Here is a 23,086-nt window from a genome sequence, read left to right on the forward strand (position 1 = left end):
CTTGTTGGTCTTTTTAATTAAAATATCCAAATACGATTGTGAATTTTTCTATTTTTGTCAGTTCTATTAGGTTCTGCTTCATGTATTTTGGATCTCTGTCATTAGGTGCATAAACATTTAGGATTGTAAATCTTCTTGATAAATTGACTCCTTTAATTTTATGAAATGATTTTTCATATACCTAGTAATAGTCTTGCTCTGAAATCTACACGGGTATTAATATAGCCACTCTAGTTTTGTTTGATTAGAATTAGCATGGTATGTCTTCTTTACATCCTGACACTTTCGACCTACTTTTGTCTTAATATTTAAAGTGGGTTTCTTGTAGGCTGTATAAAGTTGAGTCTGATGTTTTTATTCAATCCGATTATCTCTGCCTTTCAACTGTTTAGACTCATTTACATTTAATGATACTGATATGGTTGGGTTTAAATCTATCATCTTGCTATTTATTTTCTATTTCTTCTATCTGTCTTTTATTCTCATTTCCCTCTTTTTCTGTCTTTCTCAGATAACTTATTTTTAATGACTCTATTGTATCTTCTTTGCTGGCTTACTAACTATAACCCTTTGTTTTATTATTTTAGTGTTTCCCGTAGGATTTATAGTATACATCTTTAATTTGCTACAGTCTACCTTCAAGTGGTATTATACTACTTCATGCATAACTAAGGACTGTTACAACAACATACTTCTATTTTTCCCTCCCTGACTTTTGTGCTACTGTCACCATACATTTTATGCCTACGTATGTTATAAACTTTATACTACATTATCATTATTTTTCTTTACCCAATAAATTATCTATTAAAGAGATTTGAATAATAAAAAAATCTTATGTATTTACCCATGTAATTACCATTTCTGGTGCTTTTCATTCCATTGTGTAGATCCATACTTTCATCTGGCATCCATTGCTGACTGCCTGAAAGACTTCCTTTAAGGTATTAAGAGTTAGCTGGTGATGAATTCTTTGAGCTTTTGTATGTCTGGAAAAGTATTAGCCTTCATTTTTTTTTTAAAGATTTTATTTATTTATTTGACAGAGAGAGACACAGTGAGAGGGGGAATACCGCAGGGGGAGTGGGAGAGGGAGAAGCAGGCTTCCCGCGGAGCAGGGAGCCTGGCACGGGGCTCGATCCCAGGACCCTGGGATCATGACCTGAGCCAAAGGCAGACGCTTAACGACGGAGCCACCCAGACGCCCCTAGCCTTCATTTTTGAAACATATTTTTATTGGTATAAAATTTTAGTTACACAGATTTTTGTCCCTTTCATTTTTTTTAAAGATGTTACTCCGTTGTCTTCTTGCTTGCATTGTTTTTGACAACAAATCCACCGTATTCTTATCTTTGTTCCTCTAGACATTATATATCTTTTTCCTCTGGCAGCTTTTAAGATTTTTCTCTTCATGACTGTTTTTGAGCAATTTGGTTATGCTTTGGCATATTTGTCTTGTGCTTGGGGTTCCTTGATGGGATTTCTAGGTTTATGGTTTTCATTAAATTAAAAAAAATTTTTTCAGTCATTATTTCTTCAAAAAATATTTGTGTATTTGTGCCCTCCTTTTTTTTTTTCCTCCTTTGGAGATTCTGATTACATGTATATTAAGCTGATTAAAGTTGTCCCAGAGGTCACTGATCCTTTGTTTACATTTTGAGTCTTTTTTTCCTCATGTTTGATTTTAGAGAGTTTCTATTGTTATGTCTTCAAATACACTAACTGTTTTTTCTGTAGTGTTTCATCGGCTGTTAATCCCATCTGGTATATTTTTCGTTTCAGGCATTGTAGTTTTTATCTCTGGAAGTTCAATTTAGATTTTAAAAAAATTTCCATGTCTCTATCTACATTTGCAAATATGTTTATGAGTGAGATTGGCTTCTGGTTTTTCCTTCCATGTAATGTTATTTTCTGGTTTTGAAATCAGGATATTCTAGCCATATAAATTGAGAAATTCTGTAACAAAGTTTTTTTTTTTGGAGTAATTTATACAACAGTGGATTTTTTTGTGTGTTTGTTTTTAAATGTTTGAGAGAAATCAGTATTAAAACCAACTGGCATGGCATTTTCTTTGTGGAACATTTTAACTACTGATTTTATTTTGAAACAGTTAAGATCGTTCAGGTTTTTCACTTTTCCTCGAATCAATTTTGTTAAGGTTTAATTTCCTAAAATTTGTCATTTCCAAATAATTTTTCGAACATCTTTTAATAAAGTTTTAAAAATAATATATTATTTTCCTCACTATAATCTCTGCAGTTTCTGTAGCTCTATTCCCCTTTTTCATTACTAATATGTACTTTTATCTTATTTAAAAAAAATTATTTTGCAGGGGTTTTTCTATTTTATTAAACTTCTCTAAAAACCACTCTTTGCCTCTGTTAATTCTCTCTATCCTGGTTTGTTTTCTGTTTTATTATTTCTGATATTACCTTATTTTTTTTCCTATTGTCTCCGTTCTCCTCCTTTTTTTCCTCCTCTTTCTCTCTCTTTTACACATTTAAGTGAGATACTTAGCACATTAACTCTGAGGCTTGCTTCTTTTCTAATGTATGAATTAAGGCTTTCTCTCTAAATACCACTTAAACTAGAATCCACAATGTTTTCATATTTATCTTTCTGTTACTAAGTTTTTAACATTTTCTGGTGACCACCATTGTGCCTTCTTTAAGCTTTAAGTTATTCAGATGTTTCTTTTTAGATTCCTCAAATTTTGGAGGTTTCTTCCTTTCCTTCTTCCTTCCTTCCTTTCTTTCTTTTTTTAAGATTTTATTTATTTGAGAGAGAGCCACAGAGAGAGCACAAGTAGGGGTGGGGCAGAGGGAGAGGGAGAAGCAGACTCCCTGCCAAGTGGGGAGCCTGACACGGGATTGCATCCCAGGACCCTGAGATCATGACCTGAGCTAAAGGCAGATGTTTAACTGACTGAGCCACCCAGACACCCCTCCACTTTTGGAGGTTTCTAATGTTATTTAGTGTTTGAATTCTGATAAAATTGGTGAAAGATTGTCATCTCTCTTTCTCCCAACTTTTGAAATTTATGGAGACTTTATCTATGGACTAATTTGTGCTCAACTTTCATAAAATTTTGTCTTCTTAACAAAATATATATTGTTCAGTTGTAGTATTTATTATTGTGCAATGTCATACATATCCATTAGATCAAGATCACTAATGTCTGTTACCCTTATTCTCTCTTTTTTCAGTTACTCAGAAAGTTTTTGGTATCAAGGTTATTCTAACCACATAAAATGAATTGAGGAATTATTTTTTATTTTCTGGAATAATTTCTGCAAGAGTAGAGTTTTTTTGTTAGTTTGTTTTGCTTTTTAAATGTTCGATAGAATTTAATCAAAATCTATCATGGAAATGGATTTGTCAATTTAGCTTTTCAGTTTCTTAATTTTTGCTTCACATGTTTGAAAACCAGACTCCTGGGTGCATACATAATTAAAATAGTGCTATCATGTAGTGGTCCATGTTATCTCCAGGAATGCTCACTTAGTTTCTCCTTGAAGTCCTTCACTTTTTGATGGTGGGGCAGGGGGCAGGGGTATCTTTTCCATATTTTGACTTTCAAATTTTTCTGTATTTTTATATCTTAGGTATATTGGTAATCAGTATACCACTCGATATTTAAAAAAAAAAATATCTGATCTGGTAATCTTTGTCTTTTATCTGAGGAATACTGTGCATTGACTTATATTGTTATAAGTGATAATTTATATCTTGTCATACCATCTTATTTTATGGATTATGCTTTTATTTTTCTTACCCTGTCTTTGCTTATTTTTTCTGATTTTCTTATCCTTCTTTTAGTTTATTTATTTAGTTTTCCCCATCTAGTCTGCCAGTTAAGGGTATGGGCTCTGAAATTCAATTGCCTGGGTTAGGATCTCAGCTTTAGTATATGCTAATCTGAGCAAGTTACTTACCCTGTTCACTCAGTTTCCTTATCTGAAAATGGGGGTGATAATGGCCGTTACTTCATATTATTTTTGTGAAGGGTTAACATATATATAATGTGTAGAATTGAGCCTGGTACAGAACTTTTGCTATAGATGCATTGGACTCTTCTTTAAAACAATAAATTCCAGTTTGGACTTGAGAACACTTTAACTCTGATTTCTCCCTTTTGTGCTTATATGTTGTTTTGGTTCAGTATTTTAGTTCTATCTATTCTTTTAATTCTCACAAAATAGACATTTTGTTATCCTTTTATATGTTAAGAGCTTGTTTAGATTATCCATATATTTATTAATGTCTTTATTTATCATCCTCTTCTAATGTTTCACTTAATATTATTTCTTTAATTTTCATGCTAATTCAAGTTTATATAATAAAATAATTTAAAGAGTCAAAATGAGACTGTTTCAGAAACCATCAATCCCTGGTCCCCTTCCACGTTCCTCTCCCTAGAGGAAACCCCTTTAACTGTTTCAGTTAATCCTTTTGGCATTGACTACTGTATTTTAAACATGCTTATATTATTAGTTCTTGATTTTAGTCCTGTTGTAGGCATAATCTATTGATTTCTCACTGTGAAAAGTGAGGATTTACCCATTTGTCCACTTTCTCTCCTTCTACCTTTCTGCTTTCACTGACCCCCATGTACGATTCCAATACCATAAAAAGTGGGGAATTACTGCTAACTTGGTATAGAGTTTCAGTTTTGCAAGATGAAGAGTTCTGGAGATGGATGTGGTGATGGTTTCACAACAACATGAGTGTACTTAATGTCACTGAACTGTATACTTAGAGGTAGTTAAGATGGTTAGTCTTACGTTATGTGTATTTTACCACAATTAAAAAATATTCTTGTCAGTTAGAGCACATACTGCAATGTTTACAGATTGAATGAAGGCGCTTGGGTGGATACAAATGAAACAAGATTGGCACCATGTTGAAAACTGCTAAAGCTGAGCCATGGGTACACAGGGCTTTGCTGTATTATTCTGTCTACTTTTGTGCATGTTGACAATTCTGTAATAAATTTTTAAACATTTATTTGGTGGGGAGGGGCAGAGGGGGAGGGAGAGAGAGAGAGAATCTCCAGCAGACTCCCCACTGAGTGCAGAGCCCCGTATGGGGCCCAATATCACAACTCTGAGATCATGACCTGAGCCGAAATCAAGAGTTGGCTGCTTAATGAACCGAGCCACCCAGGTGCCTCTCATAATACGTTTTTATATTTAAAAAAATCATACTAGGGGCACCTGGGTGGCTTAGTTGTTTAAGCGTCTACCTTCGGCTCAGGTCATGATCTCAGGGTCCTGGGATTGAGCTCCTCATCAGGCTCCCCACTCAGTGGAGAGCCTGCATCTCTTTCTCCCTCTGCCCCTCCCCCCCCCACTCATGCTCTCTCACTCTCACTCTCTCTCTATCTCAAATAAAAGAATAAATCTTTAAAAAAATCGTACTAGATATTCTATTAGTTTAATCTTCTTGCAGAACTATTTCCTACAGCCTGTGATGTGCTTACATGGGCTGGTTAGTCCCTGGGTTTGCTGCACAGGGATGTCCTTGGAGGTCTCTTTTTATCATTAGCCCGGAGCTTTCCCTTTCTTGATTTTTTTCTGCTGAAAACCTGTTTCCTGGATCCTAGATTTTTATCTTTCTTGGTCTACATGATTATTCTGGTGAAACGTATCCTCCTGTAGTATCCAATGAGATGAAGGTTTTTTCTCAGTATCCAATGAGAGCTCATATGTCTGACAATATCTTCTTTCATTCTCACACTTATTCAATGGTTGGAGGGCTGGACCGTTGTTGCAACCATTGAGGAGTCCCTTCCACCCACCTGTGGGTCAAGCTGGTTGCTTTGTTGTCTCTTTCGCAGGTGGGGTTTGTTTCTTCCTTATTCTTGTACAGAGTGTGGAGCCCTTTCATTGCCAGCCTGATGTAAGCATGTTCGTGGAGGCTTCCCATCCTTGGTAAGCTTTAGACTTTGTCTCCTTTCCACCTTGTCCCACAAGACCATTAAAATGGCAGCTCACATCATCTGGGCTGGGCAGATGCTCTCAGGACAAAAGCCTGCATCGCTACTCATTTGTGCCTCTGAATTACCTCTCTCACTTTGTTTTTGAGTTACCTACTATCCCACCAGATCAATGACGCACTTTTGCCGCTAAATTATTACTTCAGAGTACAATAATTTTTTAATATTCATGATTTCTTTGTATACTTAGTATCTACCCTGATTTCAACTGTCATTTTTGCTTTTGTCAGAACTCCTTCTTTTACCATCTCTGCTGTCTCCCCATGGTCCCTTCCCATAATTTGTAGCCTGTGCTGTCCTTTTGTTGGTCTAAAAACTAGTACCTTATTCAGTTTGAATTGTGCACAAGATATGAGTAAGTAGATGCTAAATGAGGACCTGAAAGACCTTCCTGTAATTGTTTAGTTTATCTGTGACCTTCTTTCTTATCTAAAAATCATTATGAAATATTTTAGGCATATAAAAAGAGTTGTGAATAGTGTAATAAACAGCTCCCCAAGTACCCCTAACCCAGTTTAAGGAATGAAACAGAAGAGGTGCAGTCAAACTCTTTTCTGGTTCTATTACCCTTTTTTCTCCACAAAGGTAACCACTAGCCTGAATTGATAATTTCCAGGCATGTTGTATGTTTATCTCATATGTATATGTTCAGAATATACATGGATTGTTTTACATGTTTGAAATATACAAAACATGATAAACATATATATTCTTTAAAATATCAGTAGACTTTATATTTTAGAATAATTTTAGGTTTACAGAAAAATTGAGCAGAACGTACTGAGAGTTTCCAAATACCCCATTCCCCAGTTTCCACTACTAGTAGCATCTTGCATTACTGTGAGGCAATCATTACAACCAATGAATGAATATCAATACATTATTATTAAAGTTCACAGTTTATAAGGTTTTGATAAATATATCTACCATTACAGTATCATGTAGAACAATTTTACTGCCCTAAAAATCTAAATTCTACCATTTATCCCTGTATACATTCTCTTAAATCTCAATTTTTTTTTTTTGGTTGTATAGCTTTATTGTTTTGAGGCTGAGTCCATTTGGAGGCCTATAATAAAACACCATAAACTGGATAGCTTATAAACAACAAATATTTATTTCTCACAATTCTGGAGGCTGCAAGTCTGAGGTGAGAGTGATAGCATGGCTGGTTGAGGGCCCTCTTCTGCATCACAGACATCTGCATTTTCACATGGCACAAGGAACTGGGGAACTCTGTGGGGTCTTTTATAAGGGCACTAACTCATTCCTGGGGGTTCCACCCTCATGACTTTAAGCACCTGCCAAAGACCCTACTTCCTCCTACCATCACATTGGCATTAGGATTTCAACATAAATTTGGGGGGATACAAACATTCCATCTATAGCATAGGGTTACTGATGCTCTGATCCTTTCCCTTTAACTGCTGATTCGTGTTTCCTCTGTGTGACTATACCTCAAATTAATTATCTGTTCTACTGTTGGTAGAATGTGAGTTGTTTCCAGGAGTTTGTTATTACAGACATCTCTGCCTCAATGATCTCCCATAATCTTTTTGTGAAAATACATGAACATTTCTCCAGGGTGTTACCTAGAAGTGAAATTCGGGAGTCATGAGATTTTTAAAATTACTCCTTTATACCATAAAATGGATTCTAACTACATTTTAAATAAGATTTCTATGTGTACAGATATTCCAAATGTAATGTAATGTTTACTTTCTGCTCTTTTAATGTGCAACACTCTCTCTTTCCTGTGGGCTTATTTGGATCCAACTTCTCTTTTTTTCTATTTCATCCCCATTCCCACCTCCCAGCAATTCACCCTGATGACCCAATTTTTCCTTTAGGTGTCCATCTAAAAGTCATTTCCCTAAGAGACCTCCGACTGTAGCCCACATCTGGATGAATGCCCCTCCTTGGTTTTCTGGCAAGGCTTTTGCCCCGGCTGTTGTGTAATTGCCCATAGCTAAGTTCTCCAAGGACAGGAAGCCCAGCAGAGTGCACCCTGTTGTCTCCTGTGCTCAGCACAGAGCCTGATATATAACATTTGTGGAATTAATGGAGGCATGAATGAACGAAGGTAGGATACTAATATGTCAACAATGGCAGAAGCTAGTGCCCTCCCCACAATAATTGACTGGACCATTGCAGGCTCCACTGTTAGCTAACAGGAGAATGGAGTTCAAGTGTAGAGGAACAAAGACAAGGTCCTGAGACTCTGTCAGGCACAACAAGGACAAGGCTTGTCAGTCATGGCCAGGAGGAGATAGTTGCAACTCAGACATTCATAAGCTGGGGCCTGCCTCTGTTTACCAGCTGGGAAATCTTCAGAAAATGAACCATGAAAGCCTGCTATGCAGCAGCACTATGCAATAATTTTTCATTTGCCACCAGTCAGCTTCAGGGATCAGGGACAGCTAAACACAGAACTCACTCATGCATGTTATTTTAAAGGCATATTTTAAAGTTATAAATATGGTACATTGAGTTAATGAGGTATGTTCTTTTGGTGACAAATATTTACATTCCACATATGCCTCTTGATGTCAAAAGTGTAACTGTTTCATTTTCTTCTTTTTCTCAGGAGACTGGGATGCAGATGGAAAAGGCCCTAGTGTCTGGGACACATTCACCCATCAGGGAGGAGAGAGAGTTTTCAAGAACCAGACTGGCGATGTAGCTTGTGGCAGCTACACTCTGTGGGAGGAAGATTTGAAATGTATCAAACAGCTTGGATTGACTCATTACCGCTTCTCTCTTTCCTGGTCACGTCTGTTACCTGATGGGACGACAGGTTTCATCAACCAGAAAGGCAAGTGTTTCTTAAAAATAGAAGGTTGCAGCTTTAATTCAAGGTTATTGCTGCAGTCTGGCATAATTAATCCAGTATGCTATTCTGCAGTGGAGCTTTGAAATTGCAAGTTTTTAGGGTGATTATAGGATAAATTTTTTGAAATGGGTTTGCATTAGCTTTCTTAATAATAATTCTGTTTTCCCTGAACTGGAGACATGTGTTGGGAGGGGACAAATGGATGGGCAGGAAGGGGTGGGAATAAGGGTTTCACTTATGGAAGATATTACTGAGTGTTAACCTGAAGGTGAATTTCCAAAAGTTATGTATTAAACTATTTTCAGTCGTGTTATGCTGTGAAGAGTTACAAAAAGCCCTGCAGAACTTGAGAAGATTTTGGGCATTTCAATTGGAGCTGAATTAGTGGAGCAAATTAACTTAGCACAGAGATTAGCACCGAGCATCTGGAGTCTGCTTAACTGGGAACAAAGGGCCAGCTATATCACTTGCTATCTGTGGAAGCATCTCTGAGGCATTTTTTTGTGCCTCAGTTTCCCCACAAGTAGAAAGGAATACTCAAATAGTTCTTAGTTCAGAGAGTTGTTGGAAGATTAAATGCAATAATCTTTGTAAAGTGCTTTATACAGTAGCTGGTATATCATAAAGACATTCAAAAAGTATTAGCTATTATTCTTAAGTTTTGTAATTAAAAAGACTACTGCCCTATTTGAATGCCTTTTATTTATGAGGCATTTTACATACTTTTTTTCTAATTCCCACAGTCAGTGAGGAAGGTATAATTAGTCACATTTTACAGTGGTGCGTGTCCAAATCCAGGTATTTTGTTAACGGTGGATCTGGAATTTAAACCTAAGGTCTGGCTAGTTCCTTCCATACACCAGGGTTGGCAAACTATGACCCGAGGGCCAAATTTGGCCTGACTCCTATTTTTGTAAATAAAGTTTTATTGCAGCACAGCTATGCCCATTCACTACATTTAGTCTGTAGTTGCTTTCCCACTACAATGGCAGAATTGAGTAGTTGGGGCAGAGATCACAGAGCCTGCAAAGCCTAAAATATTTGCTACCTGGTACTTCCCAAGAAAAGTTTTGTGACCCCTGTGCTACAACATAAAGGTTTCTTAATAAAGAACCTCTATCGCTACTTTGTCCTGGAAAATATTTCACATTACTCCTATGGTTGGGACTAGGTGAGGCCAGTGATGTGCCTAAGGTGCAGAATTTAAGGAGATGTTGACTGTCAGGGTCTTGGAAATGCAACATGAGCACTTGCAGAGTCCTGAGTGAAGGCACCTGCTTGCTCATCCCTTTCAGCTGCTGTGCCTTCACTGATCGGCAGGAGTTCCATTTGAGTAAGTTATCTAATTTCCTACATAGTAAGAACAACCTGCAATAACAACTGCTAGCTGGGCTTGTGTACTTGCAAGGTTCATTTTCTGTAAGGTGGGCTAAGTTGGACATTGTGAAACGCAGCTGCACCTCATGTCTCCCCCAGATAGGGACAATGCAAGATTAGCAGGTCCATTGCTCGATTCTAAAGACATTAGCTCCCCTGACTAACTGCTGCTGGTTGAATGTCTACTTTCTTGACATCACTGGCCAGTTTTTTTTTTTTTTTTCTGACTTTGAACAGAAGTTAATTTGTTGTTTAGTTTCAACGTGAACTAATAATTTCCCGCCTTCCTCATCCATCATCTATCTATACCTTCTCTTTTCTCCAGCACCATCACACCCCCAAGGACTAAAAACTAAGAGTAATCTTTGAATCTCTTTTCTTTGCTTCCTGCATCTAATTGGTTGCTAACTATGATCCGTTCCACTTATGTCTCTTTAACTTCTCCCTCCTGGCCATTTTCTCTGCCTCTGCCCGGCTTTAGAGATTTATCATTCTCATCAAGGACTTTTTGATATACCCTTGCTGGGTCTACCTATTTTCACTTGTTCTCTGTCCATTAATCCCTTGTACAAAATGCCACCCCAGGAATTTGCCTAAAGCTTTGCCTCAGTCATGTTGGCTTGTATCATCTCCTGCTAAAAACAAAGCAAGATTTAAAAAAAATTTTTTTAAAGATTTATTTATTTGAGAAGAGGGGGAGACGAGGGAAAAGGAGAGAGAAAAAAAATCCCAAGCAGACTCCCCACTGAGCACAGAGCCCTAATCTGGGAGCTTGATCTCACAACCCCGAGATCATGACCTGAGCCAAAACCAAGAGTCGGTCACAACTGACTGAGTCACCCAAGTGCCCCTCATAAAAAATTATTTTAGTCATCCCAAGACTCAACATATAGTGTACACTCCTTCTTATATCATTCCATATTTTATCTGACTTAGTCTTAATTCATCTCTGGAACATTACAGGCTGAAATTCCCCTATGCATATGACCCATGCAATTGCTCCATGTAATTCCCTAAGCACATAACCCTCTACTTTTTAAACATACTCTGCAATTTTCCACCTCTGTGGGAATTTTCTTAAGCTCTTCCTCCTGCCTGGAATGGTCTTTCCTTAACTATACCCACTGAATCTCTACCCTCCTGATTCTAGGAGTTTGGAGTTTTCACTGAGTTTCCATTTGGATGGTAAACAATGAAAAATTTTGAAAAAACAACACAAAACAGCCACCCCCTTGCCAACTTGTAATACAGGTTCATAACCCCTTATCTGAAATGCTAAAGTCCAAAAAGCTTTGAATACTGTATCCTTTTTAGCAAGTTTAATTCTAAAACTAATTTGTCAACAAAAGCTAACCTGAATTGATGGGACAGTTTTTTTTTGAATTGAAGAATAATTGACATACAATATTGTATTAATTTCAGGTATAGAACATAGTGATTTGATGTTTATAAATATTACTAAATGATCACCAAAATAAATCTGGTTACCATCTGTAATCATACAAAATTATTACAATATTATTGATCATATTCCCTACACTGCACATGACATCCCCATGGCTTATTTGTTTTATAATTGGAAGATTGTACCTCTTAATCCCCTTCACTTATTTTGCTCATCATCTTTCCTCTGTCCTCTCTAGCAACCATCAGTTTGTTCTCTGTATCTACCGAGACAGTTTCCATTTTGTTTTATTTGTTCATTTGTTTTTTAGATTCCACTTGTAAATAAGTCATATGGAAATTGTCTTTGATTTATTTCATTTAGCATAATACCCTCTAGGTTCACCCATGTTGTTGCAAATGGCAAGATTTCATTCCTTCTTATGGCTGAGTAATATTCCATTACACACACACACACACACACACACACATACACACATATACCACATCTTCTTTACCCATTCATCCATCGATAGATATTTATGTTGCTTTCATATCTTCGCTATTGTAAATAATGCAGCAATGAACACAGAGGTTCATATGTCTTTTCAAATTAGTGTTTTTGTTTTCTTCAGGTAAATACCTGGAAGTGGAGTTGTTGGATCATACAGTAGTTCTATTTTTTATTTTTTTGAGGAAACTCCATACTGTTTTCCATAGTGGCTACACCAATTTATATTTCCACTAACACTACATGAGGGTTCCCATTTCTCCACATTCTCACTAACACTTGTTATTTCTTGATAATAGCCATTCTGACAGGTGTGAGGTGATATCTCATTGTGGTTTTGATTTGCATCTCCCTGATGGTTAGTGACATTGAACATTTTTTTCATGTGCCTGTTGGCCATCTGTATGTCTTTTTTGGAAAAGTGTCTATTGAGGTTCCCCACCTATTTTTTAATCAGATTGTGTTTTGATATTGAGCTTTATGGGTTTTTTATATATTTTGGATGTTAAACCCTTGTGAAATTTTTTTTTATAATCTCAGGTAATTCTACTTGGTAAGAATATTTACAGATTTTGCTGCAGAAATATTAAGGGAGACTGACCCAGACCCACTGGGAAGGTTAACTTAATATATGGTATTTACTCTGTATTTCCTTTCTAAAAATCCAAAAATTCTGAACACATTTGCCCCCAAGATAGGGGATTACTGTACCACTATGTCAACATACCAAGCTATTTAAAATGAACTTGAGATATACAGAAGTTCATGGAGCACAGCAGTCCAGGAGCAGGGCAGCAGAAAAGCTGGAGGGTGGTGGTGGGGAGACTGGAAATACTGGGGCCCCTTGAACAGTGTGGGGAGATCACTCATGCACATATCATGTGGAGCTCATGTGCCCCAGCGCTGAACTCTTTATGTTTGGCCCCAGTTTTTGTAGAATCATAGCTGATTAATATTACAGACTTTTCCATGAATAAGAGGGCACTGGGGGTACTTCTAGGAGGCAGAATTTCAGTAAGTGGTTGCTCAATCTGTTGAAGCAACTGGAACTGTTTTAACTCAGAAAGGGCATCACTTGTTTTTTCTGTTTAAACATTTTCTCAAAGAGCATGTAAAGAATTGGAAAACCCTTGTCACCATCCTTTACAAGGCACTCCCATTTTTTTGTGTGTGTTCAACTCCCTATTTTAAAGCTTGATTAGAGGACATTTGGAAACTTGTAAAATCCTATGTTCCCAAACTGGAAGAATATTTTATGAAGTGGAATTGTTACACAGCCTTTCTCTTTCAAATGTCAAATTTTCGAGGTTTAACAAGAAGAAATTGAGCTGGCAACTGAAATCACATATTTCTGTAGTTCTCAGCTGTTCAAGTGAATTTTCCTATCTGCCACAAATGCAAGTTTCACATGATTAGTAGGTGATCCAAGTATTGGAAATAAAAAAAAAAGGAATGTTTATATGGAATTTCTTATTCACTTTAGTATTTAAAATATGAGCCCAGTTAGCAGGAATGATAAAGTAAATAACTAAAGAAACATTTATTACCCTCTTACTCCATATTGGGCAGTGCGTTAGGCTGAATAATATCTCCCCAAAGATGTTCCTCCTAATTCTTAGAAACTGTGAATACATTTTCTTACGTGGTAAAAGGGACTTTATAGCTGTTATTACACTAAAAATCTTGAGATAGGGAGATTATCCTGGATTATCTGGATGGTCCCCTTGTAATTACATGAGTCCCTACAAGAGGGAGGCAAGACAATAAGAGTCAGAAAGAAGATACAGGAACTGAAACAGAAGTCAGACTGAGAGGAGAGAAGATGTTACCCTATTGGCTTTGAAGATAAAGGAAGGGGCCATGAGCTAAGGAATGCAGGCAGCCTCTGGAAGCTGGAAGAGGCAAAGCATTGGGTTCTCCTTGAGAGCCTCCAGAAGGAAGTTAGCCCTGCTGCCATGTTGATTTTAGTTCAGTGAGAATCATTTTGGATATCTGATGCCCAGAACTATAAGATAATAAACTTGTGTTGGCTTAGGCCACTATGATTATGGTAATTTGTTACAGCAGCAGAGACTAATCCAGGCAGTGTGCAAAGAGAATGTAGGGCAATTAAAGAAATTAATTGGTGGTAGAGTCTAGAGGGGAGTGGCCTAGTTATCGTGTGTGATACATGGTAGGCACTTGACCAAAATTAATTCTACATGAAGACATTTATAGTTTGACTAGCGAGATTCCAGTTCAGTTATTTTCTGTACTGAGACATTATCTTTGCAAGTCCTAGCCATTTCCTCTTCTAAGGGAATTTCCCCCATTTTTTTGTTCTACATAAACCTGCTCTGCTCCTGGCTATAGCTGACTGAACAAGGGAGACACCTCTTTCCTTGTGACGTATTATTGTGACGTATTTCCTCATGGAAAAAGAGAATCTTGCCCAATTGTCTTCACCTCACAGAGATGTTTGGAATCAAGGAGTTGAGAGTCTGAGTTGATTGGTTTGGAACCAGGACTATAAAGTAGCTTTGGCAGTTGGGATGGCCATTTGAGACCACAGCAAACAAGAAGAAATGGGCTTAAATAAATCAGAGAAAGTGATAGTAACTATGAAAGAAGGCTATGGAAGTTTTAATACTTAATCAGTTTTGTCCTAAATACTAGAGGCAGAGCAAGGTTCAAATATACTGTCAAAGTTTCAAGATCCTGGGGCGCGAGGGTGGCTCAGTCATTAAGCGTCTGCCTTCAGCTCAGGTCATGATCCCAGGGTCCTGGGATCGAGCCCCGCATCAGGCTCCCTGCTCCGTGGGAGCCTGCTTCTCCCTCTTCCACTCCCCCCTGCTTGTGTTCCCTCTCTCACTGTGTCTCTCTGTCAAATAAATAAAATCTTTAAAAAGAAAAAGTTTCAAGATCCCTAGATTGGTAAGAAATGGTCATTTAAAAATATACATTTGTTCAGAGAATTAGTTACCAGTGAATTGTGCTGATAGAGCTAAAGAACCCTTTCATGGTTTGTTCTCATTTGATACTCAAAACACTCATGAGGTGGCACTAATAATATGCCCTTTTTGCAGATAAGGAAACTTAGGCATAGATAGGCCAAGTGATTTGTCCATGATTCCATGAGTCTTTGGCAGAACTGTTTAACTCTGGAGCTCTGCTCTTAAAAACCTCACTTCACTGTTTCATTAGAGCACCAAGCCAGAAGCGCTCTGTGCAAACCAGAAGTACTTGATTCGGGGATGTTAAATATTAATTATGCAATGCTTTGTTGCTCTGCCAAGCTGATAAGTGAGAAAAAAATCTTATTTAAAATTTTTTAAATCTTCAATTCAACTAAAGATTATCATGTTGTTGGAATTACATTGATTGCCATCATTAATGATTGTGCCATATCTAATGATGCTTACAAGAGATAAATCACTGTTTCCTCCAAAAATTAAAAAAAAAAGGATCTGATATTATGAATCAGCTTCAAAATAGGTGATTGTGAAGACTAGTAAAACAGAGTCACCATGTTTCTGATTCTGAAACATCCATGGGAAGTGGAATGTCATGGTAGGACAAGTTCAGGCTTTGTAGTGAAGTAGAGTGGGTTACTGGGTTTAAATGCTGGTAATGCCATGTGACAACATTATTGCTTAAGTCTGGTATTCACTCTCTCTGAATCTCGGTTTTCTTAGATGCTTAGCGAGGATAAAAATGCCCACCTCTTGGGCTCAGGCCTAGGATTAAACAAAATGTGTGACATTTGGTACCTATAGTATGAATACAGTAAATGAAGGCTGATATTATTTTTATATTCAGAGTCAATGGAAGGAATTAGCTATGAAAATTCCAAAATGATTCCATCATACCATCTTTGGATATTACATTTTACTAGTGAGGACATGTGGGCTTCCCAAGGCTCAGAGATGGGATGGTGGAATGTTCTTTCATTGAGAGAGATTAGAACAACTTTATAAATTTTTGTGAATGTATTAGTTTTCTATTGCTGCTTCAACAAATTATCACAAGCTTAGCTGCTTAAAACAGCACAAATTTTACACCTGAAAATAATATAACCTTGTATATCGATTATATTTCAATAAAAGCCCACAAATTTATTACCTTAGAGTTATGGAGATCAGAAGTCTGACATGGGTCTCTGTAGGCTAAAACTAAGATGCCTCCAGGGTCGCATTTCTTTCCAAAGGATCTAGAGGACAGTCTTTCTTGGCTCATTGAAACTGCTGGAAGAATTCAGTTTCTTGTGGTTGTAGGACTGAAGTCCTCATTTCCTTGATGGTTATCAACTGAGGGCCATTTTCAGTTTCTGGAAGCCACCTGCATTCCTTGGCAGGTGGCTCCCTTCTTCCATTCTCAAAGCTGGCAATAGTGGGTTGAGTCCTTCTTAAGCTGCTACCTCTCTCCTACCTCTTCTATTGTTCTACCTTTCTGACCCACTCCTCTGCTCTACTCTTTCACTTCTAAGGACTCGTGTAGTTAGATTGGGCCCATTTGAACCATCTAGAGAAATCTTCCCATCTCAAGATACTTAACCTTAATCACATCTGCAAATCCTTTTTGCTATGTAAAGTAACATATTCACATGTTGCATGGATTAGGGCATGGACATCTTTTTGGGGCTGGTGTGTTCTGTTTATCAAGTGAGTAATGGCATACAAATGGGTCTTCCAAGTATGGAGTTGTTATGCATGATTCACATTATGTTCTGGTTTGCAAAAAAAGTGAGCTGTTGTTAAAAATATCCACTCTTACAGACAGATAGATAGATAGATAGATAGATAGATAGATAGATAGATAACACATGACCTTGCATAATTTGGTGTCTGCTTACCCTGCTTACCTCTTACCATTCTTATTCTTTCTTTGCTCAGCTATACATTCTCATTATACTGAACTTAGAGTTCCCCGATAGAGACATACTTGGCTAAATTACAATGTACAAGCAAACAATGGCCAGTCCATGTGTGATAATAAAACTCTGATCCACAAAAGAAACCTAGGAAGCCAAACCACAGCCTCTGCAGCAATTGGTCCAGAATAATCAGAACTTGATCAACATCTGCCAACTTTTCTGTTTTTTGTTGTTGTTGGTGGTGGTTTGTTCCCCTGCTACCTGCTTCCAACTTAGGACCAACCACAGAAAGCCAAATAAGTGATTGCTTGGGATGCCCCTCTTCTAGTTATCTCACCTCCAGCCTCCCTGTGCCAAAAACTTCCAATCAGAAGGTGACTGAAGCCTTCCCCTTCCACTCCTTTTTGCCACTATAAAGCTTCCCCTCTTCCCTGACAGCCTTTGAGTATCTGTCAAACGCAGTGGATGATGGCTGACTCCCTTGGTACAGCAAACTCTGAATAAATAGACTGCTCACATTTAGGTGGTCTTTGTTTATTTTCACACCTCCTTTACTCTTTCATGTATTTGTTTCCTTTTTTTCTCTTCTTGGATCACTTGTTCTTCCTTCCCTTACATGAGTAATTTATATTCATCATTTGACTGTCAGCTTAGATGTCACTAATGACAATAATAACAATGATTATTAAAATCATAGCTAACCTGTACTGAGCCCTTACCTTATGCCAAGAGCTATTCTAACCATGTTCAATTTATCAACTCTTTAAGCTCTTGGAATAAATTATTGAAGTAGGTTTCTATTACTGTCCACATTTTACAGACAGGGAAAGATAATTCAGAGAGATAAAGTAACCTGCCTAAGGTCACTGAAGTAGGTGAAGGAATTGGGGTAGAATGTCGGTAGCCTGTTGCTGTAGTTCATTTTTGAAATCATGATGCTGGGGCACCGGGGTGGCTCAGTTGTTAAGCATCTGCCTTCGGCTCAGGTCATGATCCCAGGGTCCTGGGATTGGGCTCCTTCCACATTGGGCTCGCTCTGCATCGGGCTCCCTGCTCAGCGGGAAGACTGCTTCTCCCTCTGCCTCTCCCTCTGCTTGTGTTCCCTCTCTCACTGCGTTTCTCTCTGTCAAATAAATAAATAAAATCTTTTAAAAAAAGAGAGAAATCATGATGCTATATTGCTTTCAAAATAGATTTTCAAATATTCTCAGTTTGGAACGGGTACTCCATATCCTATGCTTAAATGGTATTCTGCACTTTATCTTTACCAATATAATACTGTATTATAATTGTTTATGAATTTTTTTGTAGTCCCTATTAAAATTGAAGCTCCCTTAGGCCAAGGACAGTATATATCTTACATATGTTTGTAAGTCCAGCATATAGTAGCTTCTCTATACATGTGTATTTGAGGGATGAATAAATTAATGATTTAATGAAACTAATTCAAATGTCTGAACTGGTTTTTAATTAGAGGATACTAAGTTAAAAAAAGAGAGAGGAAGGGACCGTACTTCTAGACAAACTTTGAAAGCAACACAATTCTACATATGAATTTACAATTATTATCCAGGAAACAATGTCGAAATAGGATAGCTTCTCTCTCCTGAGCTTCAGTTTCTTCCATAATCTTAGACATAAAAATCACATGATGCACTAATACTGGTCTCTCCCCAGTAAGTCTCTTCCAGTTAGGAGTTATTATTAGGTTGGACCCAACATCTTCTTGGCATTGATTTCTGAGGCAGAGTATCTCTAAGTTAATAACATTTCTCTGAACCCTGCCTCAATCCTAAAAATTCTCCAACACACTTGCAGTGCTGGAGAATTAGCTGAGAGCAAGGGGTGGCTATGCATTCTCATGGACTACGTCAGGATCTTGAAGCAAAGTCCCCAACCATGTTCCTTAACATGCCAAGCCTCTGGCCAACTGCCCTTGTAACCCACATTCTGGGAGCTCTTATTCATGCTCAGTGGGTCTCCTTTTTAGACTTGTAAGACTGATATATCTGGAGAAGCACCCAGGCAGCCATCAGTTCTGTTACTTTATATTTAATACCACCGAGAACCATTCAGTCGTTCAACTAATATTTATTGAGTATCTACTGAATTCCTAGTATTGTTCCAGGATTTGGGGAACCAGAAGTGAATTAGATAAGGCCCCAGTTATTATGAGGCTTGTAGTCTAGTGGGGTTAAGAGACAAATCAAGCATACAAACAAAATAAATTCAGTAAGTGTGGCCATAACACAAATTTATGTGGTAGCAACTTGCCCAAATGTATCCCTGTCAGAACATATGTGTTCCACGTCTTTTGACATACCCCAATCCCCCGATTCTTCCTTGGAATTTTGAATGTTTCCTTCCAAACTTTAATTGATGATATATATGTAGGAAGTAACAAACCTTATTTTGGATAAAGTTATTTAGGAAATTATTCCTTATCTTTTCCTTGTCTTTACTTATTGTCAGTGTTCTAAAAATAACTTTTCTTCAGTACTTCCCTTTTGTTTTTCTCCTAGGAATTGACTATTACAACAAGATCATTGATGATTTGTTAACTAATGCGGTTACGCCTATAGTGACCCTCTACCACTATGATTTGCCTCAGGCCTTAGAAGACAAAGGAGGTTGGTTGTCAGAGGCAATCATTGAATCCTTTGATAAATATGCCCGGTTTTGCTTCAGTACTTTTGGAGATCGAGTCCAGTGGTGGATCACCATAAATGAGCCTAATGTTTTTGCCCTGCTGGCATATGACTTTGGAATATATCCTCCTGGTGTACCTCACTTTGGAACTGGAGGTTATCAGGCAGCTCATAATTTGATTAAAGCTCACGCCAGATCCTGGCACAGCTATGATTCCTTATTCTGAAAAGTGCAGAAGGGTGTGGTGTCCCTAGCAATTTTTGCTACCTGGGTGGAACCGGCAGATCCCAACTCAGTGTCTGACCAGGAAGCTGCTAAAAGAGCCCTTGCTTTCTGCTTGGATTTCTTTGCTAAACCCATATTTACTGTTGGTGATTATCCGGAAGTTGTCAAGTCCCAGATTGCCTTCGTGAGTAAAAAGCAAGGCTATCCATCATCAAGGCTTCCAGAATTTACAGAAGAAGAGAAGAGAATGAATAAAGGCACTGCTGATTTCTTTGCTGTGCATTATTATACAACTCGCTTAGTCAAGTACCAGGAGAATAAGAAAGAACTGGGTTTTTTCCAGGATGTGGAGATTCAAGTTTTTCCAGACCCAACTTGGATAAGAAGTTTGGATTGGATCTACGTGGTGCCATGGGGAATACGTAAAGTACTGTAAACACTAAGGTAAAACACATAGTTTCTGTTCATGTGTACCCAAATATGTAGAAATGGGAAGACAGACATATATGTGAACTTGGAAAAAGCATGATTTTAGGCAGTAGGTTATACATTTGTTGGCTTGGGAAGAGAGATTAGGATTTAAGTTGGTGAGAAGTAACTAGCTGATAAGGGGCTTCAATACCATGATTAAAGTTGGGATTCTCTGTTAAAGTCAGTTGTGGGCATAGGAATAGCTTGGACATATTTTCCAGGCTGATGTCACAACTGTAATTATTAAAAGGCATATTAAGGACTGAAATAGCTGGATCCTTTTTGGACCTCTGCTATCTGGATGGAGTCCAGGTAGCTGAAATTAAAATTTTAAGTTAATGATTTTTAGGACCCTTGCTGTGGGGGGATAGAGAGTGTAGCTGTTGGTGGGACCAAGGGGTTAAAGAGTAGTGACAATCAGCAGATGCTGCTGGAAGAAAGATATTTCTGTCTTCTCATTATGACAAGAGTCATTTGACTGTCTTCATGGACATTTGCACAGTTTTGCTTTTCCATTGTTAGTCATAAAAGGTCAGTGTGTGGAAAATTAAGTTAATAGGGTCAGTGCAATTTGATGAAAACTAGTTTGGGGTTGTAGCTTAGAGAAGATAGATGGTAAAGCACCTGATTTTATGAGTCTTTTTTTTTTTTTACATCTGTTTGGAATAAAACTGGAATAAAACTTCTGCTCTCTTGTTCCAGGATGCGTATAATAACCCTGTAATTTACATCACTGAGAATGGGTTTCCCCAGGGTGACCCTGCATCTCTTGATGACACTCAGCGCTGGGAGTATTTCAGACAGACATTTCAGGAACTGTTCAAAGGTACCATTTGAAATGATGAAAGATCAATTGTGCAAACTTAATATAATTTTCCCATGTGCCTATTTGCATTCAGCAAAGATCAATGATTTTGAAAGCTGAAATTCATGTAAATCAGTGTAAAGCCATGTAATTAAGAGAGAGGAGAAAAAGTATTTAGGAAAGAGGAAGGTGAGGATTTTGGCCTAGCTTCAACCTCCTAAAATTTAATCAAGGAAGAGACTGTTTTCCGTATTTTGTGACTCCTGGGTGAAGGTGACATGAACAGAGGGTGGTGGCTGTTGAAAGAGAACATTAGTTATTACAAAAAGATTAGCACTGAACAACTGCATCATGCCTATTTACATATTTTAATATGCTAACTATCAAGAAATGAATTGACAGAATTTTTAAAGGATCAAAATTAAGTATTTATGCAATACACATTAAAATGGCCTTCAATGAGTTTCGGCCTAAAATGAGTCTTCCATCACTGTATGTTTCATTTAAGCTGCAACCAAACAGAGCCATTTAGGAACATGTTTTTGTCATATAGAATCTGTGAATTTTATTTCAAGACACGGTTATTATTCTGACAACTGCTCTTTCCCCATGGAATTCTTTTCATATTTGAAAACAAATGTGAAAGAATAATCTTTAACTGGCAACACATATTTTGACACCAGTTAATTTCCCCATTCCAGCATCTACTTGGAACACTGTTGCTTTGTAAATTTAATTTCTCCTCCCTATAAAGGAATCATAGACACAGAAACAAAATCCAATGCAAAAATGAGACTTTCAATTTCCTTTTTTTTTACCATGATAGGCACACTTCTCTCTCATCATTCTATTTGAAAGGTCATAGAATTATTCTATTCAAAATTAATCAGTAATATACTGAAATCAGCCAGAAGGAATTCTGGAAAGTGACACAAAATGGTCTCCTTCCCAACCCTAAAATATATTGTACTCAATCCCTCACTCTGGCTTGGAGTTTATTGGCAGAGGGCAACTGGATTCCTATGATTTGAACCAAATGAAATTCTTTCTCTAGGTAAGAATTCACTTTCTGATTAAAAAAAAGAAAAAAAGGAAATGTCTAGTTTTCTGAGATTCCATTCCCCCCTCTCCCTGTAAATGGCTCTATTCATAGTTAATCCATTGATATTCCCAGCTTCATTCCAAGAGGAAAGTAAGCTAGTTACCAACAGGCAGATGGTATGAGGACCACAAATGACTTGTCCAAAATTGTTCTGTGTATTTTTGGGAAAAGAGAGAAAAATAGAAACTGACTTTCTTCATTTCCAGCATGGTACTCTGTTTAGTACTAACATAAGGGCATTTCATTGTTCTTTGAAATAGTTTCAAGTATTTAATACAGTCCCTTAGATCTTTAACAGTAAAAAAAGGTAGTCAACCCACAAACTAAGACAACTTAAACATAGAAAAATAATTGAAGGTGAAAGTGGAAAATGTGAGAAGATCTGAGTTTCTGAGGGGCAGGGGAGGAGATAGGATTAGAAACAAAATTCTGTTTTTCTACTTGTTGAATTTCAATAGTGTCTTTAAACAGATGGAAAAAGATACCAGGCACTTAAAACATTAATTGTTCACAGTATGTATGTTCTCTTCTGATTTTTAACCTTAGATGATCTATATTCATTGTAATTAGCACATAATATTATATTTGCTTTACATTTTAAAAACGTAGCCTTTCAAATGTGTAGAAATCTACTTACTGACAAAAAAAGATAAGTGTTATCTCTTCTGGAGTGGGTATAGTGATAGCAATTTCTTATATATTGTTGTAGTAGACACCAATTATTTAATCTTGGTGAAACTCTTCTAGTAATTACTCCCTTTTCTTCAAGAAATATCCACCTCTTCTTATCCTCAGGCTTACCACAGGGACAACCATGTAAGTAGAATATAATACCCCTCATTGTTAACACAGGATTGGTTGGTTTAAATGTAGGCACATG

At 37.3% G+C, this 23,086-nt stretch overlaps 1 protein-coding gene across 1 annotated transcript in view; it reads left to right on the forward strand.

The window, feature by feature from the left end:
* The window catches only part of LOC112835887 (cytosolic beta-glucosidase-like), a 122,014-nt gene that overhangs the window by 27,564 nt on the left and 71,364 nt on the right, over nt 1-23,086 (forward strand). Inside the window, 3 exon segments of the mRNA XM_073891149.1 lie at nt 8,586-8,813; nt 19,477-20,255; nt 21,002-21,125. Coding sequence (XP_073747250.1) covers nt 8,586-8,813; nt 19,477-20,255; nt 21,002-21,125 — 1,131 coding nt within the window.

The sequence above is a fragment of the Callorhinus ursinus genome, unplaced genomic scaffold (assembly GCF_003265705.2).
Source record: "Callorhinus ursinus isolate GAN/ISIS: 27379988/994484 unplaced genomic scaffold, GSC_fseal_2.0 scaffold4, whole genome shotgun sequence".
Taxonomy (NCBI): domain Eukaryota; kingdom Metazoa; phylum Chordata; class Mammalia; order Carnivora; family Otariidae; genus Callorhinus; species Callorhinus ursinus.